Source organism: Ambystoma mexicanum, chromosome 9 (genome assembly GCF_040938575.1).
Source record: "Ambystoma mexicanum isolate Mex_15411 chromosome 9, UKY_AmexF1_1, whole genome shotgun sequence".
NCBI classification, from domain to species: Eukaryota; Metazoa; Chordata; class Amphibia; order Caudata; family Ambystomatidae; genus Ambystoma; species Ambystoma mexicanum.
In genome coordinates this window covers 107277700-107296501 of record NC_090931.1, presented here as the reverse complement: position 1 = coordinate 107296501, position 18802 = coordinate 107277700, and the positions used below count along the sequence as shown (strand labels likewise).

Sequence of the window (18802 nt, the reverse complement as noted above, 5' to 3'; positions counted from 1 at the left end):
GGAATTTCTATCTCGGCAGTTATTCTGGCCAGAGACGGAAATTCAGCTGCAGATGCTCTGAGCAGGCACAGTACGATCTCTCACGAGTGGGAGTTGGCTCAGGAAGCCCTTCTGGAGATCTTTGCCCTTTGGGGAACCCCCACAAGTGGACCTCTTCGCCACCAGTGCCAACCGGAAGTGCGAGAGGTTCTGCTCAAGGGAATTTCCTCCAAGAGGAGCCTTAGAGACGCATTCGTAGTGGATTGGTCATTCCCACTGCTGTACGCGTTCCTCCAGTCCCCGTCATTTCTCAAGTGTTACAGAGGTTACGGAGGTTCGGTTCCCCCTTGATCCTCATTGCTCCGGATTGGGCCAGGAGAACGTGGTACCCGGACCTTCTAGTAATGTCAATCTCCACGCTGTCTTCCCTACTGAGAGGATCTGCTCTCGCAAGAGGGGGGGTCATGTTCTCCATTCAGGTCAGAACTCTCAACCTTCACGCTTGGTATCTGAAAGGCTGAGATATAAGGATTGGGACCTCCCAGATGATGTGATGGAGGGTTTGCTTTCAGCCAGGAGGCCAGCAACAAAATCCCTGTACCGTTGCCATTGGTGTAAGTTTTGCGACTGGTGCAGAGGAAAAAATGTTGATCCTTTTCAGTGTTCCATTCCTATGGTTTTGTCTTTCTTAGTTTCTTTGGCCCACAGGGGCCTTCAAGTTAGTACCATTAAAGGTGTGCGCAGTGTGTTTTGGCGAGCCTGAGACTGCCCAGGCTCTTTCTTCTGCTGCCTTACCTGTTACCTGGAGTCTGTCTACCATCACTGCTACTGCTTCCAGGAGGAAGTACTTCAAAAACCCCAACACATGCGGAGCGCGCGGTGTGCGCAGTGTGTTTTGGCGAGCCTGAGACTGCCCAGGCTCTTTCTTCTGCTGCCTTACCTGTTACCTGGAGTCTGTCTACCATCACTGCTACTGCTTCCAGGAGGAAGTAGTTCAAAAACCCCAACACACGCGGAGCGCGCGGTGTGCGCAGTGTGTTTTGGTGTTCTGGTGTTCTGGTGTGGAGGTGAGGGTGAGGGGCAGGTAGCTCCTCATCGATGGAGGAAACTCTGTCCTGCCACCGCGGGAAAGCTTACATCAACCTCCTGCCCCCCCCCCCCACACTAGACTACAGCGGCGGCGCGGGAATTCCGTGGCGGTTCACAGCTACACTGAAGTACTGGCCACATCTCGTGTAAGTACTAAACTAACTTTTTCTAATGACACTGACATTGTCACGAAACCTGCAAAAGACATCCATGCGTGTCTCACCGGAGTTCACACAGATGCAGGCTTACTTTCGACTCAGTTGAGTCAGCCGTGTTTTAAGAACCACAAGGTGAAGAAAAACTCCCTCCAGCCTCTAACTTCATCACTGGTTTCCAAGCCTTCATCTGCAGACATGCTTTCGTGTGCCCACCCTCACCCAAAGCATTGTTCATCGCCTGATATCCTGCCCACCCCTCTCCCTTGCTCTCCACTTTGCAATTCCGTGGAGGGTACCAAAGACCCCTCATTGCGGGTGTTGTTACCGTGTCTAGAGAAGGAGGGGGGGTGTGAGGGGAAAGAGGCCGGCGGTCACGAAGACTGCTTCATGGCCGAAAACACGGAAGAAAACCCAGGACCGCCTTACCCCGCTTACCTTGGGCCATGTGGCTTGGCTCGGGGGGCTGTCGGGGCTGTCGGGGTCGCTCTTGACGGGTGCGTCCCTGTGGCCGGATCTGTGGACGTGGACGGGGTTGCCCCCCGTTGCTGTTCGCCTGCCTCTGCCCCTGTCTCTGCCTTGGAGGGGTCCGCGTCTGACTCGGCGGCGGGCGCTGAGGGGGGGTGGAGTCTGGAGCGGAGTCCCGTGTGTTCGCACCTGTGTTGGATGTGTGCGACACGGACCGGGATGCTGTGTCCACTTCCAGTGCTCCCTGTACGTGTCTGAATATACTTTACTCACCACCCTCTACATAGCACCATGTCGGAAACCTTCCTACAGTTACCTTGCCTAAACTAATGGTACTAGCCTGGCGTGCCCACACAGTGAAAAACTGTGGAAATACTGAGAAAATCAAGGACAGACTAGACCTAAATCGGTCAGAGACTTTTGAGTCACGAATGTGCCCCCCACACTGTGCGCCCTTTAAAGCAGTTTCGAAAGCTTGTGCTCAAACTGACTTAGAGCTTAGCAATGCTGAGAAAAACTGCGAAATGGAAGAGGAGGTATTTCGTCCCCTGGCCACGCTACTACATCCCTTAAGCACACCACATGAAGGATACGCCTCTCCGGCACCCATGAACAACAGGAGAGACTCACTTGAAGTGGTAAATAAAATCCTACAGGGAATTTCACAAATAAACCGAGCTCGCAACTAGAAGAGTCAGCCCTCCAGCTGGTCGAGAAAGACAGTGGACACCCTCAGTGCCCATTCACGATGCACAACTAGGGGCAGACAGGACCACCTTATACCAAAACTCGATGCTCACTCTGAATAACACACCACCTCACCAAGAAAAATCTGTGTGTCCGGCTTCACCCAGTTTATCTTGCTCTCAAGCACGGGCCCCTCAAAGGCATGACACTTTGCAAACGCGACCAATTAACTCTAGAAGTGCAAAATACATGAGTACACATAACGGCGTGGAAAGCGATTCTTCCCCTTCCAGTTCGTCCTCGTCTGAGACCCGCTCTTCTGTTTCTTCACTCATAGAACGTGATTATCCAAAAGTCAGAAGATGTAAAGCTCAACTACACAAAAAAGTTCGCTGCTCAAACGTTAGGCTCGACCCGACTTGCATAAAAGATCTTCAATCAGTATTAATGTCATCTACTGGAATTTCGATTGCCCCCTTTCTAAAGCCCTATGAGCAATTGAATGATAATGTGAAGGACCTGTCAACGTTAGTGGCGCTTATGAACTCTAAACTAATTAACATCGAAAAAGATTTGAACGCTGAAAAAAGGGAAAACGAGACTATTAAAGCCAAAACAACCTCGGCCTTGCAAACAATAATAGATCAGAAAGAAAACAACAAACTGGACAGAAAACTTCTGGCTGAGAATCGCCAAAGAAGCACTAAGCGCGCTAAAACACCAACAGGTCTTACATCGGGACACGTACCAACAAGCGAGACTGGAGCCCCAAGGCCACCATAAAAACTGCAATGGGCAACTGTTCACTGACCTCCCTGTCCCCACATCTGCCAGTAACCTTTATAAGGACACTGGAGCTCGGAGGCCGCAAATCACTATAGAAGCCCTGGGAACTACAAAGCCCTCTGGCGAGCCAATAGAAGTTCTAAAAACAACAGCACAAAACGCTGACTGTTTGGTCCCAAATAAACCGACCAGCTACATGGGGAGTCTGATCGACTCAGCACCTGCAATCTGGTGTAATCAGGGCCCATCACCCGACATCACAAAATCCTTGCTGGAGGCCCCCGCCCTCGGTCTAGAAAAACCGACCGACAACGTATTCAAACAAACAAACTTTGCTAGTGTCTTGGAAAGTAGCAAGAGCTCACACAACCCTGCGACGCTGGACCCACAAACACCCTCGACATCAGCACCTACATCGGACACGGGTGTCCCTTGTGTGTCTGGGGTATCCTCAATTCCACAAACAGACGAGCCAAAAAGTCAAATATTTGACATATTTAAAAGAATTACATCTCAGAAATCAGGCCCAAGGGCCTCCAAACCAGGACAGATAAAAAAAACAAAAAATCAAAAAACTAAAAATCAGAGACTTGTAAATAACTCAAGAAAATTTCTCCGGAACCTAAAAACTGTCAACGTCACTGTTAACAACACTCTCACAGATGAGCGAGGCCCTGCACTGAAAAAGATCTTCCCCCTGACAATGCAACTGTAAAGAGTAAGATCCTGACATTGTCTTCTGAACCTCAAACGAAACTTCTATTGACCTCACTAATCTCTCTGTGTATGAAGACCTGGATTCCGAGGTCTTAGCTGCTGACACGGGAGTAGATGTTCAGGCATTTGTCCCTGAATCACAAAAAAAAAACAAACGATGAATACGATCTGGAAATCATCCAACTACCAACTGGAGCCTCAAGAATATGTACTTTACCTGAAATGTCCACTGTACAGGAGATGCAGAATGCCGTCCCTGTGAGTCCTACTTTCAAAACTTTGGAGGACAGACGAAAAGCTCTTGTGCATTTGCAGCCAACTTCTAAACTGATGACGAAAAGGGCTCTAGATCTGGAAGAGGGCCTAAGAAATCATGGCGCCCCAAAAGGAGAAACTTATGACGGGCCTGAACTTAACAAAGAGAACAAAACTAGATCAAGACCGGCCCGACATGAGACCAAGGATTTAGGTCATGGCTTAGACCTAAATGAACGGCGCCAAACAAACAGGATGGACAAAGGACGTAGCGAAAAAGGCTGATCACTTCACAAAGCCCGGTTGGAACGCATTGAACATAGCGACAATCTCATCTTAAATCGAACAAACGTTCTATGCCTATTTCAGCATGTGCCATCTCTTAGAACGATTCGTTCCGACGACATTAAGACCGTAGAATTTAAGAACGAGGATCAAAATGATAGTCATCCTCCACTTTAGATCTAGAATCGTCCTGAATATTGTCACGGATGCTGCACCTGCACTCATGTCCATGGGCTACGACATTTCAGAAGTGTCTGAGAATGCTAAAACGGACCACATGACAGAAACTTATAAATCTAAACCGGATAATGTACATCAAGAACTGTCTTCTGTAAATAGAGACTCCGAAACCACTTCGTACCACAACTTAGAAATACTTAGTGAGAGTGAACTACACCTTGGACCCAATAATAAGAAAATACAATCATCCTGTAGTCTCACTGGGAATGACTTAGGAAAACTCTCAAAAGACGACAACATCAAGATCACTATCAAAGGTACTGGTGCCACTGAACAAAGTTGTGGTGACTCAAAAACCCTTAAAAACTCAAGCGTTGATCAAAAAGACTGGTCCTGGCTGGCGGAAGCATTATGCAGACCCTCAAGAAGATAATGCCATGTGGTAGAGGAGCAACTGGAGTTCAGGATTGGATCCTGGAACACCAGGGGCTTCTCCCACCTCCTTGAAGATCCCTGGCCGGATGAGCTTTATGTGGTCTGCCTCCAGGAAACATGGCTAACTACCTGTCCGACCGTGGACACCTATGAAGTGGCATTTAATCCGGCCTCCAAAAAAACCAGGGGAAGACCCACGGCAGGCCTGCTGACACTTGTCAAAAAAAGTTCTGGATGCCGTATTATAAACACTGCAAATCTGTCGCCATTTATTCAAGTAACAACAATAGCTTTGGCAGGTCTTAAACCGGACAATGTGATTCATTTCCATCTACTGAATCTATACTGGAACCACACTCAGGCCGGCACAATTCCCTTTATAGACCAAGTCTCATCAATAATTGACGATCTAATGCTTAAAAATGAGTCACATAACATAATTATATACGGAGACTTGAACATCAACTGCATAGACATAAGACGGAAAAACAACGAAGTCCTTAATGCACCGAATAACTTGGCCGCAAAATGGATGGTGGAAATGGAAGCCAGAGACCTGGAAATGCTTAACGGAAACACTGCCGGCGACATACCTGCCGAACCAACATGGAGACGACTCACACAAAAATCTATCTTGGACTACTTTTTCGTCTCAGAAAAGATCCAACAATCAACTCTGTCTTTTGTAGTAAAGCAGATGACTCAAAGCGATCACGAGATGATAATTCTAACCTTGCGAGTCGCGAAACAACCACCTGACAAATGCTGGAACCACCGGATCTTGGTAGAGCCTAACCGAGTGAGGCTCTCACTCCACCCTGACGAAGTTGCCAAAATCTCAGAGACATTTATCAAGACTGACCTTGGAGTGGAATATGTCCACCTTCTCAAACTGTTTGTGGAAAAAAAACATGGATCGAGAAACCCTGGATTCGCAAACAAACATAAATTCGACGTAGAGGTTATGAGGAGAAAGAGAGAACTTTGTGCAACTATCAGACACATAAAACTCAGAGACCCCACAACTTTTTTGCAAGGAAAACATGCTGCAAAACAGAACTATAAAAACTGGATTCGATCTCACAAGGCTCTAATGCTCCAAAACGATGCTGAACTGATGCTGCAAAAGATGAGAAACAAAACCTCATCTGAATTTTGGAGCTTAATTAACAATGAAGGCGCTCCTCAAAGTGCACTGATGACAAACATAGTTTCAGAAGCAGGGTGGATCTCACATTTTGAAAATCTGTACAGCAAAAAAGGGAAATGGTTGTCCCCGATGACATCAAATCTAACAAAATGGGACCTCACTTTCCCCAAAGCGGATTTACTTCAAATTATTAAGAACGTTAGCGCCTCAAGGGCTCCAGGGCCGGACGGCCTCACTAACTTTACTATAAAGCAAAGTCCAGAGCAATGGGCAGAGTTCTGTGAAGAACTATTCACCCGAATCAGCAGAAGATGCGCAACTCCAAACTCTTGGAAATTTGCAATAATAGTCCCCATCTTCAAAAAAGGAAATCGCCTCGAGCCCAAAAACTACCGACCAATAGCGCTTCTGGACGTATTAGGCAAAGTGTATGCAACAATGCTCCAACAGAAACTGTCACAATGGATTGCAGATAGCAATCATTTTGACGTACGACAGACGGGCTTTGTAAAAGGGGTCGGCTGCGGCCTAAACCTTTTGCTAATAAATTTGCTAAAGATGGAAGCAATTAGATCTGGCAAAAAGGTCTACTTAGCCCTGGTAGACTTTTCCCCATGCCTTCGATTCCATCGACCGAGAACTTCTGTGGACCAAGATGTCAAACTGGGGCTGTCCGGAGAGCTTATTGGCCGCCATTAAAGAAATCCACACTGCAACCACCATCAGAGTGCGCCTTGACCAACGTGGAACTCTTACAGAGGAAATTAACACCTTTTGTGGAGTTAAACAGGGTTGCCCCCTGGCGGCAATCATATTTAATTTGTTCCTCTCGGACATCGGCATTGCAATTGATGAGCCTCGATCTTTTTCCCCTAAAATACACGGCTCTGCCCTGAGCTGGATGTTGTACGCTGACGACCTAATCTTGCTAGACACCACTCCAATCGGCCTTCAGCGTAAAATGTATGCAGTAGAACGCTATGTGGAAAACAACGGTCTGTATATCAATAACACAAAAAGTGAAATTCTGACGCTGCAAAACCTGCAAATGGGCCGCCACCGGAAAAACAATAAATTTAGTTGGCATCTAGGAAAAGAAAAACTAACCACGGTGGAAAGCACAAGATATCTCGGCATGCAAATTAACACAAACTTAAACGATAGCCCCTGGGTGGAGACTGCAAAAACAAAATGCCGAAACTTTGCTTCCCAAGCCCTGATCCTAAACAAAAGATACGGGAAGTTCTCGCTCAAGCCAGTGATAACCTTCTATCAACAGAAGGTTGTCCCAGCTCTCATATACGGAGCCGAAAACGCCTTTGGGTGTTCAGCGGAACTCTGGTCAACCCTAGAACACATCTTCTGGGTGAAAACTTTACATCTACCAAACAGCACTTCAACAGTGTGCTTACGATATGAGCTAGGCTTGATATCCATTGAGGCTCGGATTGCGTGGAACGCCCTGGCTCTATTTAGGAAAATCACTCTGCCTGACGCCGCTCCACAATATAAAATATTGAGCAATCCTGGAAACGCGAACCCAGACGGGCTGTTAGCCTTATGGTCAAAAAAATGCGAAGAGCTCCTGACCATGTATGAGACCAATACCAAAACGCTGCAGGATAATCCACTCATGGTAAAGAAAAAGATCTGGGAATTAGACTGGATTCAAACCAGCACAGACCGAAGGTCTTCGAAAACAATGAGAGATGCCCCTAGCGAAGCAAGAGCGCTTAACAAACTGCAAAATTATGTGGTCTTATTCCCAGACAACAGGAGGAGGGCCACCTTCATGAGATTTCGCCTAAATCTGTTTAGAACAAAAGAACCAATAAAGAACTGGGCTGGAAAGGACAAGTCAGACACAGTATGCAGGTTCTGTAAAGCCTGCATTGAAACACTTAAACATCTTGTCCTATTCTGCCCTTTCCACAGATCCCTAAGAACTAAACACCTAGGCCAAATGTTAAATGAATACTCACTGAGGAGTGCTGAAGAATGGTGGTACTTGATGTTTATGGGCTCCAATACAAAACTGACAAGGGTGTTGACCCTATTTTGGCATGAGATTGAAAGGAGCCTTGAGTTATCTGATGTCGCTGTACAGGGACTTCAGGGTAGTACTTAACATTGCGTAACCTTCAGATGAAGTACATTGGGCACTCCCCGATAAGGCTCCTTTGGTATCAAAGGCTTGATCCCTGTCAAAAGGACGGAATTTTACCTCATGCATCTGTTCTGCTTTGTCTTGTCTTGTCTTGCTTTGTATTGGCTATTGGGTTCTGACAACGTGGATGCATTTTAAAGGTTTGTATAAACCAATAAAATAAAAAAAATTAAAATTAAAGGTTACCTGGCGGCGCTGTCTATATTTAAGCGCTCGTCTGAAGAATGCTCTTACTTTAAGATTCCTTTGATTTCTCAATTTCTTAAAGGACTGACAAATGTGTTCCCGGCATCTCCTTTCCAGGTGCCGGTTTGGGATTTGAATTTGGTTTTGAAATTTCTAATGGGTGCTCTGTTTGAACCTTTGCACTCTTGTCCTTTGAGATTATTGTCCTTCAAGACAGTGTTCTTGGTTGTGGTTACTTCCGCTTGCAGAGTGAGTGAATTGCAGGCACTTTCCTCTAAGCCGCCCTTTACTGTGTTCCACAAGGGCAGGGTTGTACTAAGGGTACGTCCTTCCTTTCTACCTAAGGTAGTATCTGAATTCCATTTAAGCAGAAAGTGGTTCTTCCTTTTTTCTATCCTCCTCCTCATCCTGGTAAGGAAGAGGAGCGACTCCATAGGCTGGTCCTTTGTATTTCTAGGATGTCGAGGGTCAGAGTGGACGATCAACTCTTTGTGGGATATGCTGGACACCGATTGGGCCAGGCTGTTACCAAACAGACCTTGTCCAGGTGGATTATCCTCACCATAACTAAATGTTACTGATTGACAGGTAAGGACCCTCCTGAAGGGCTGCATGCTCATTCCACTAGGGGCGTGCCTACTTCCACAGCCCTACAACGGGGAGTTCCTATTAGGAATATTTGTGATGCAGCCACTTGGACTTCTATCCACACCTTTGTTAAACATTATTCCCTGGATACGAGCCATGGTCCAGATATGGCCTTTGTTAAGGCGGTTATTTATTCCGCTCTCTGATTGGGTACTCCAAATTCTTTTCCCTCCTCCATTTTCTGGTACTGCTTTGGGAGTCTGTCAAAGATGTTGAATACGTTGGAGGACACAATCCATTCGAAGAACAAGTTACTTACAACTGTTAACATTCTTTCGATTGGATGTTCCTCCAACGTATTCCACAACGCCCTCCCAGCCTGCCCCTCTGGAGAATTTCCTATGCGATTGCATCTTACATTTCCACAAGGCTATTTGCAGTCAAGCAGGCATTGGATTGGTGCCACACGTTATGGGGGAGAAAACATAAACTGAGGCTACAGGCACCATCCGTCCTATTTATAACATCCAGTGACGTCACCCTCGACGGAGGCCTTCGAGGGACATCGACCCAACGCCATCGACACAGGATACCTTCTGCTGAAAAAGTTTCCGAACTACACAGCTGTGGACATTACATGTCAAAGATGTGGAATACGTTGGAGGAACATCCAATCGAAAGAATGTTACCAGTTGGTAAGTAACTTGTTCTTCCAAACTCTCCACACTATAATTGTCACGGGTAGTATAGCTCAGTGGCAACGCGCTTGTCTTGGAAGCAAGACGAAGCAGAGCAACACAGGTTTGAATCCCAGGTCCACGCTTAGAAACCTCTTCGTTATTAAGCGCATTCTAAATACCTAATATTATAATCGTCAGTGGAGAGATTTGAACCAACGACTGCTTCTCTGGTCAACCTTTTAACTTAACTTCTAACACAATTGGCTTACATCTTATTCCACATGAACATTTCACAAACGGACAACGTTTCTCTTGTTGGTCTATTTGCCATAGGCAATGCAGGTTACAGTTCTCTCCCCCTTGATTCCTTTTAGAAAGAGGGCTTTGCTCCTGCAGTCTTTGACTTTTGCCTCTGTAACCTTTTGCCTGTTGGTAATGCGGGTAACAATGTCCTCTTATTTGAAACCCCTCCTTAGAGTTGTGTCCATTCTGCTTTCATATCACTTCTCTTTGGCTTTGGCAGTGTGGGTTACAATTTTCCCCTATCCGGAATCCCTCAGTAGAAGAGTAGAAGAGTTGCTCCCAGTTTGCCTGAATTCAGTTGTGCGGTATTCAAAATGGATATTATTACCCAGCGGTCTCCACCAGAGCACCTGCCTCAGGCCAACTCACTGGTGTTCCCTGGCCTCTCCCTCTGATTCACCTGTAAACCTCCTGCTTCACTTTTCTGGACCTCCTCTGCTTTTTGACATCTCCGGTCAGTCTGCCCCCACTCGTGCTGACCTTCAGTGGAGCGGCTGCAGCTTAGTTCAGTGTGTAGAGAGCTTCTCTCTCTCACGGGCTCGCTGCCTTCAATACTGCGCATCCTCTGCATTTGTCAGGAGTCTGAACTTCTGCACAGCATCCTGTTGCCGCCACATCAGCAGCTTCTCCCTGCTGCTTCTTTCCGCATAATACCACCCACAGGGTCAGGATCAGGTAGCGGCTGCCTTTCCCTGGCCACATGAGAAGAGGTCCAGGTCAGAGTTTTTGGGATGATCACCTTAGATTCATCACAGCTCTCAGCAGACTCCTTGATCTATTCTATTCTACTAGTCTCAACTCTCTCACTGTGTGGCTGTTTGGCGTAGCCACCACCTGCTCTCCCCCTTTGCTTCTCCTCCCCCTCCTAACTCCTGCACAGCTTAGTTCTTTTGTATGTCTCTCTTTATAGGGAGGTGTTGGCATTCTCTGTTTCAATAAGAGATTTGATTGGTGGACCCATTTGCCTATCAGCCTGGGGTTGTGTGATTTTGTTTGGGTTAAGTGGTTCAACCTCCTCACCAGGCCCATGTCACATTTCCCCATGTGCACTCAGTTACCAAGTCTTCCCTAATTATTTAATTCAGTCAGCACACTGCCCCCTCTCCTCAAGATATTGCGTCCTTTCATCAACACCCGTTTTTACGATGGGCGTTTTGCCACTGGGTTTTTTCCGAAAAACATCGAGTTTTTTTGGGGGGGGGTGGGAAATAGCAAAGAAAGGTTTGAGGGTGGTCGGGAATAAAAAAAAAGTTAAATGAAGGCATGGTTTGGGGGGGGGAACACCACCCCCACCCCCAATATTTTTAAAAGAATTTCGATGAAGTTTTTCAGAAAAAACCATGTGGCAAAACACCTGTTGTAAAAACAGGTGTCGATGAAAAGACATAGAGCCCTCCTCAAGTTTGTCACATGCAAGGGATCATTTTCAAAACCGAAGAGTATTGACTGAAAGGTTTTAAATTAGTCAAAAACCACTTGCATTGCTGTGGGGCATCCTGAAGACCATTGTGTGCCATTCTGTTATACCATTACAGAAAGGTAAATACCATAAACAAAGTAGTGCACCCTTAAAGGAGAATTCTAGCCCAAACTGTTAGGAACATGCTCCAGGAACAGTCTAACCATTTCACATCCTGTTTCTGAAATGTAGTTCTATAGTTGGTTAGCATCATGGGATCTTGAATGTTTCAATTAAATAACCCATTTGTAAATTTGTCATCAATTTTATGAAGCATTACATCCCTTCCAACACCAACTAACGGGACATCCTTTCACTGTATAATATACTGCTTACAGATGAAGCATTCCCATAGTTTAGATATTGTAATCAACAGGCTATTTTTAAGCCCCAATGTCAGCGAATCAATAGTTGAGTCTTCTATCTGGTCTCTACCTTTGGTGTATGAGAGACCTTTTTAAGGCAAACTCATGTGTCTGTTTCTCTCTTTTCATATCACTCAAACAATCATCACTCCTACTTTGAATATATTCCGTCTTCCCTTGTGCGAACTCGGGGGATCGACCTGGAATGGCTGCAGAGCCTACTTCTATTTCTATAAGTACTGCAGCCTCATAGAATAGAGGACTATACTCTCAAACACCCACTTAAAACAAGATTCACAAAACCCAAACAATGCAAAAGACAAACCAAGACAACCACATTGGCGTACGGCTATCCATGGTTCACCATTAGCCCTACACCATCTCACGGCATGCACCTGTCTGGAATACATGTAATTAAATGAGACCATCCGTCCAGGTGCATATAATCCATGTCAATTCTCACATTTGGATAGGAGTGAAAATCCATTCCTCTGCCAATGTTTTTTTACGGTCTTCCAAAGCTTCAACATGTGTTTCTTAGCCACCACCAGATACCTTACATCCTGTCCCTGACTAAGATCAGGGACACCCTCTAGTAAGTGCAGTCACGCTTGTTCTTTGCCACTCATCAGTTGGTTTCCAGTTACTAGACCAGCTTCATCCAACATCTCCACCTGAAACATTGGGACACTCTGATCTTTTTGAAATTTAGTATCATTCTTTAATCATCCCTCTGTCGGCTGCCCACAACCCCAGCATCAGTCCAAATCAAAATGTTGTATTCTGTGTATTTCTGTGGGTTTCATTAGAGGCAGGAAAGTATCAGATCCATTGTATTAGAGAACAGTTCTGACCTCCAGCAGTCTCTCTCATCTGGGCAATATCACATGGTCAGCTAACCATTTTAGTTAAAGCTGCTTCCAGATAACAGCATGACCCCTCTTCCCGGACATCAAGCCCAAAAAGGTTGTCACCCACTTGGCCACAAGTACTCGTCCCCAGCAGATAAAAGGGTCCATTAAAACCTTCCACCTATCCGAAACCTGTCGCACACTGTTTACTAAGGGTCCTTTAAGCCATTCACCATTATCCATGAATTTTGCATTACATTTTTAGAGACCCTGCTCTTCAAGTACAAAATCTGATTGTCAGTATGTAGAGCTTGTTTATACATATAGAGGCTTCATTGTGCAGCAAGATCACCTGCTTGTTATAGTTTAGCCATGAAATAAGTCTACCTTACGAATGTTTAACAGTTGTAAGAGTCTGTCCTGCCCCGGGCAATATTCTCAACTTGTAATGGTCCACAGGTCGCAGGAGTGGACAGACTGAGCCTCAATGTCCACCCAATGTGGCCTGTTAATTTAGAAGACCCACTACAATAGTTGGCTTGCTGCACCAAAATTCTCCTGTTCTTGTCAAGGTTGGGGTCTCCAAACTATCCTTTTTCATGTTGTGCACAAGAATATAAAGACGGACGCTTCACCCCATAATAATGTCTACAACACTTTTAAGATGGATTTCTAAACTCTGACCTGGTGGCAGAAGTTTAGGAGGCTACCCTCGGTTTAGTGAAACGGGGGAACCTTCTGGACAAGCCAGACCAATCTAGGTAGCTTGGCAGGCGGTCAAGACTAAGTCTCAGGAGGGGTTAGAGTGATCAGAAGCCCACAATGAGCACACACAGCAGCAAACCACAAATTACTCTTAAACAAGTGTATATGAAAAATATCTATACATTTGTCGGTTCGGCCAATAGACACAAGTAAACTTTAGTTATGGCGAAACAGTTACTACACAAAATACTCTGCTATATAACATATATACAATACGTTTCCTAATGTGACAAAAACACAGCCAAAACCTGTAAAGAGAAGGGTGGGTTAATACACTAGAAGCATTAGTCAATTCTTCTGAGTTGTTCCCTAAGTTTCAAGTGCAGCCCTAAGAAGGGGAGAGCCTTGTACAGTTGTGCGTAAAGATGCATGATCGCGCAAGTGAAGCAAAAAGTGGGTCTACTTGGGAAGTTTGTAGCAAGTCAGGAATGAGCTTGAGGCAATGAAGAATTGGTTCCCACTATTCGAGTAGGATCTGCCCTTGGCGGCAGAGCAGTTTTCAAAAGGTGAGAATACCTAGGGAACTCAGGCTAACCCAGCCAAAAGCTTATTTATGCGTAAAAGGGATCGGTTGTGCCAGGGGGCCACCGGTAAGCGATGCAAGTACTCACCGACCCTCAGCACAATCCAGACCAAACTTTGCCAGTTTAGTCGAGGTTGCTAGTAGGTTAGAGTCCTGCTGTTTTGCAGCGCTCCGGCTCTCAGCGTCTGGGAGGGGGAGAACGATCGTCCGTGATGGGACATTTGCCTTTTCTCAGCTCCCGAAGGAGGTATGAAGAAATTTCCAGTGCAGCAGGTGTCGGGGCACAGGAGAGCAGAACAGCAAGGCACCTACAGCGACCGTCACCAAGTGACATGGGAATCACAAATGCGTGCCGTTTTGCGCACACTGCTAATTCGGAACCCAGAGGAGCTACGCCTGCAAAATTTGGCGGGAGAGGGCACAGGACCACAAGCAATGTCCTAAGTCTTGGACTTTTATTCAAGACGGCAGCGATTCTGCGGTGTACCCTGAGGGGTAGAGCCGGACAGTTCACTGGATGGCCCAGGAACACTTCCGAAGGGGTGCATTCGGTGGGTAAGCAGGGGGCGCCGGGAGTAGTTCCCACTACTCCTAAGGGGCGAAGCGCCTTGGCAGGCTTTCTTGATCGATGAAGAAAGTAGGGGTCCGACGGGACAGCAGAGGGTGAAGGTTGCCAGAACCTTCCAAAGCGTCTCTGGCGGTTTCACAAGTCTTGTTTCTTCGTGCAGGAGGCTTGGCTCCTTCTGTAGTTTGGTGAGAACTCCGGCGATCAACCTGGAATGGCTGCAGAGCCCCTTCTCTTATCCAAGTTTAGCTTTGCGCCGAAATCAAGGACTTCCAATCGAAGATCTGCTCTCATGCAGGCTTCCCAGTCGTGGATCATTCATAGTCCATGGTGGTCCCAGTCATTCAGACACTCCAGACATCCTGGCACCAGCAGTGTGGATTGGGACCAGACAGTCCCACCCCGCTTCCTGGGCACACATATACACATGACAGGCAGAAGCCAGTGAAAGACGGGAGTCTGCATACCCAGATAAGGAAAACCTGGGTTACTGTACCTGGGTGAAGGCAAGGGACAAAATGGCCATGGAACAGAACAAAAGACTTTCTGGCCTGACCATTACCGGACATAGCTGCAGTCTTGAACCAAACCAAATGCGTAAACATGGTTGTGATTCAGTAAAAAGAAGTAAAACATTATAAAAAGTAACTGCTGCCACCAGTTCGTCCCAGGCACCTCGTACAATCACCAAAAATTCCTTTGGGGTGTCTAGGGCCATAAAACAAAAAGGACACCAGCGCACGGTACTGGAAGGTACATTGTGCAATGTTAAAAAGTTACCAAGAAATGGCAACATAGTCAAAGACTAAGGTAAACATAGTTTCCCAGTACTGACAGTCTGAAGGACGTGTCAGTTTCCCCATAACAAGTGAGCAAACGCCCAGGGGAGTACAGCTGAAGGCTGGGCCCCACTGGCAAAAAGTCAGGATAGGATAGCCAAACAAAAGCAAAATGTTTGGGGGTCCACAAAGAGCCTGGATAATGTGCATTTGGAAGAAGAAACATTTATTTTACCCCAAATAGTTTTCAGGCAGGTCATTTCACCTCCTGGCTTAATTTTTTTCATGTACTTCACGATTTTATTAACATTAAGCTTAACTACCATCTTTAGATCACTAATCAAGTACATACCCAAATATTTGATCTCAGTTCTCACTATTTGCAAAACCACATTTCGAAGTAGCTTCAGATGTTTGAGGAAGCACAATTGTCTGAGGATTTGTGCCTGCTTTTTAAATGTCCATGTTTGGTTTTCCTCCAGAAATCGGTCGGTGTCCTCAGTCGTATCCTCAAACATTGCTCCTTGGCTGTCGCAGAAGCGGTGAAAGGGGGTGCTGTGAAGAAACTCATACGTCTTCTCAAGGTATTATGATTGTTTACGCTTTTTCTTTTTTTTAACTAAAAGCCTTAGTTGTCAGTTGCACACAGTGACTGGGTGAAAGTTTTACTGAAGGGTTAACATATGGAAAAAGCTTCTTTTGCAATGTGAGGTAGGGCTGTGCTGCATTGTTGAGGCATTTGGATGTGAGTGAAATAGTTTTGAGCAGGATCCTGTCCTTTATCTTATGCCAATGGTGATCTCTTCTTATGTTGGAGATGTGTTCTCTAGTTTGTATATTGAGGGCTGTTCTGAGGGCATTGTTTTGTAGGATTTGTATTTTGTTGAGTGTATATTTGTTAGCACCCAGGTAGAGGGCATTGCAGTAGTCCAATTTAGACAATATTAGTGCATTGGCAAGGGTAATGCAACTCGCTTTAGTCAGAAATGGTCTGCAGGCCCTGATAATCTTACAGGTATAGGCCGTGGAAGGTGCTATGGAGTTAACCTGTTTCCTTAAAGTGAGGGTAGAGTTGAGGTAGAAGCCTAGCGTTTTTACCTCTTTGACTACTTTAATTATGTTGCCGTCTATATTGAATGCGGAATAGTTAGGGTTGAGTTTTTTTATGTTGGCTTCAGAGCCAAAAATCAAGATCTTTGTTTTATCGTCCTTCAGGCAGAGGCTGTGGGAGGCCATCCATGCCTGAATGAGGTGGTATATATTATTCACCAAGGCCGTGTCATTGTCAAAATTGCCCAAAAGGGGAATGAGGATCTGGGTCTCATCTGCATAATTTGAGTAGATGACACCAAGTCTGTCCAATATGTCAAATAGTGGCTTCGTGAATATGTTATACATGGTAGGCGAGACACAGGATCCTTGTGCGACACCGCAAGTGGTCTGGATTGGGTCTTCTGATGTCACTTGGGAGAAAACTCTCATCCTTCTATTTTCAAGAAAGGATTGGACCCAGGCTATTGCGTCACTCGAGAAGTGGGCTGCCAATGCTAGGTGTTTGCATAATACTGCATGGTCCACCAGGTCGAAGGCAGCTGACAGATCGAGGAGGAGTTGCATGGCTGTTTTGCCTTTATCCTTAAGCTCGTCAATTTGAGTTTTAAGGTCGATTAGAGCCGTTTCCGTGCAATGTTGTGGCCTGAATCCAGATTGGCGGGAACCCAGGAGGTGGTTTGTTTCAAGGTAGCTTTGTATTTGCAAATAAGCCACTCCGTCAATTATTTTCAGGAGGAAAGGTACCGTATTGATGGGTCTGTAGTTTTTGGGGATGGGGGGGTCCTAAAGTTTGTTTCTTAAGCAGTGGTAAAACCCAAGACTCTTTTAGGTTACTTGGGACGGAGTTAGTCTTAAAAGAGGCATTAATAAGCTTTGTGATGAATGGCGCTAGATCTCTGGCAGCATCTTTTATTATTTGGGCAGGGCAGTTATCGCCCTGACAGTTAGAGGGTTTCAGAGATAGGATCATTTTCTCAGTTTCCAGGATGGAAACTTTGGTGAAGCTGAAAGGTGTTAGATTAATGTCTTTGGTGGTGGTGGTGGTGGTGGGTTGCGTCTTTGTGGGGGTAGGGAGGCTTTTTTGTTGGCAATTTTGATTTTGAGTGACGTTATTTTGTTGGCCAGGGCATTCTGAATGCTAGTGCACCATTGTTTGTCCTTTGGTGCATTATCTAGAGGGGGAATAGGGGATTCCAATTCTCTGAGGATCACGGAAAGTTCCTTGGTATTGGAACTGGCCTTGGATATTCTTTCATTAAAAAGGTCTTCCTTAGTACGTATTATTTCCTTTTTGTATTTGTTGCCAAACTGGGTTAGTTGTGTTTTATTTTCATCCGACGTCCAAGCCTCTGGGTTCTCTTCCCCAAGAAGTCAACACAGTGCAAAAGGAATCTGGGGGTTCCCTTCCCCAAGAAGGCAACAGTTCCAAGAGAATCTTGGGGTTCCCTTCCCCAAGACGAAAACAGAGTTTGAAATAAAGGGGCCTTTGGTTTCCCTTCCACAAGGCGATACTCTTCTGTAAAGGCTTCAGGATTCTCTTTTCCTACTGTGGTGCCAAAACTCACAAGGTTTTGGTTTTCCCTTCTCCAAGACATCATCTTGTCCAGTTTGCCAATTCAGTCTCTTAATATCCAAAACCCGTTCCAGGTCAACTCTACACTCCTTCTGTTTCCTTCACAGTTTTTACAGATTGCTTTCTTCTGCTTCACTAAAGCAATCTCTGTCATACATGCGGCTTTGTTATCTGTTTGTTTTTACTTTCACAGGTAGAGTATCCCCGGTCTAGGCGCAGTTGTTGGACCACAGAGTCCACCCATTACAGGTCACGCAACCGAGAACCCTATGCTTTCTTGCCCACATAGGTTCTTCTATCCTTGCACCTGTGTTCTAATTCACTTTGCTTTCTCTTTACCAGTCTCTTGACTTTGCCACAATGTGTTCTTTCATACAGTTCACTCTGTGGTGTTCTCTTTCCTTCACCGCATTATTTTCACACTATTCCGTAATATTCATTACTTGCTTTTCATTGTACTTCATGAGATTTGCTCTTTGCCTTTCAATATGTCACGAGTGCTTCACACCAACTTGCATTCCATTCATAGGTTTGTCAAACCTTTCCTTTCGTTCGGTATTCAATAGTTCTTAGTTCATATTCTTGCAGTTCACTACAACCCTTCACTTTTGGTTCACTATCGCTTGCACATCTCATTATGTTCATTCAGCAATTACGTTTGCCCTATGAAGCCCCTAGGAGTGCCCCAGTATGAGTGTTCCCTTTTCTTCACTCACCGGTCCCTGGCGGCTTCTCCGGGCAGCTTCTTTCCTCTTCTTC

General features: G+C 45.7%; 1 protein-coding gene across 10 annotated transcripts in view; it reads left to right on the top strand.

The window, feature by feature from the left end:
• The window catches only part of LOC138487712 (adiponectin receptor protein 2-like), a 1243553-nt gene that overhangs the window by 1199318 nt on the left and 25433 nt on the right, over positions 1–18802 (top strand). For all 10 annotated transcript variants that reach the window (XM_069614254.1, XM_069614248.1, XM_069614245.1 and 7 more), the window contains one exon: positions 15900–16001. In XM_069614254.1, coding sequence (XP_069470355.1) covers positions 15900–16001 — 102 coding nt within the window. The remainder of the gene's footprint in view (positions 1–15899; positions 16002–18802) is intronic.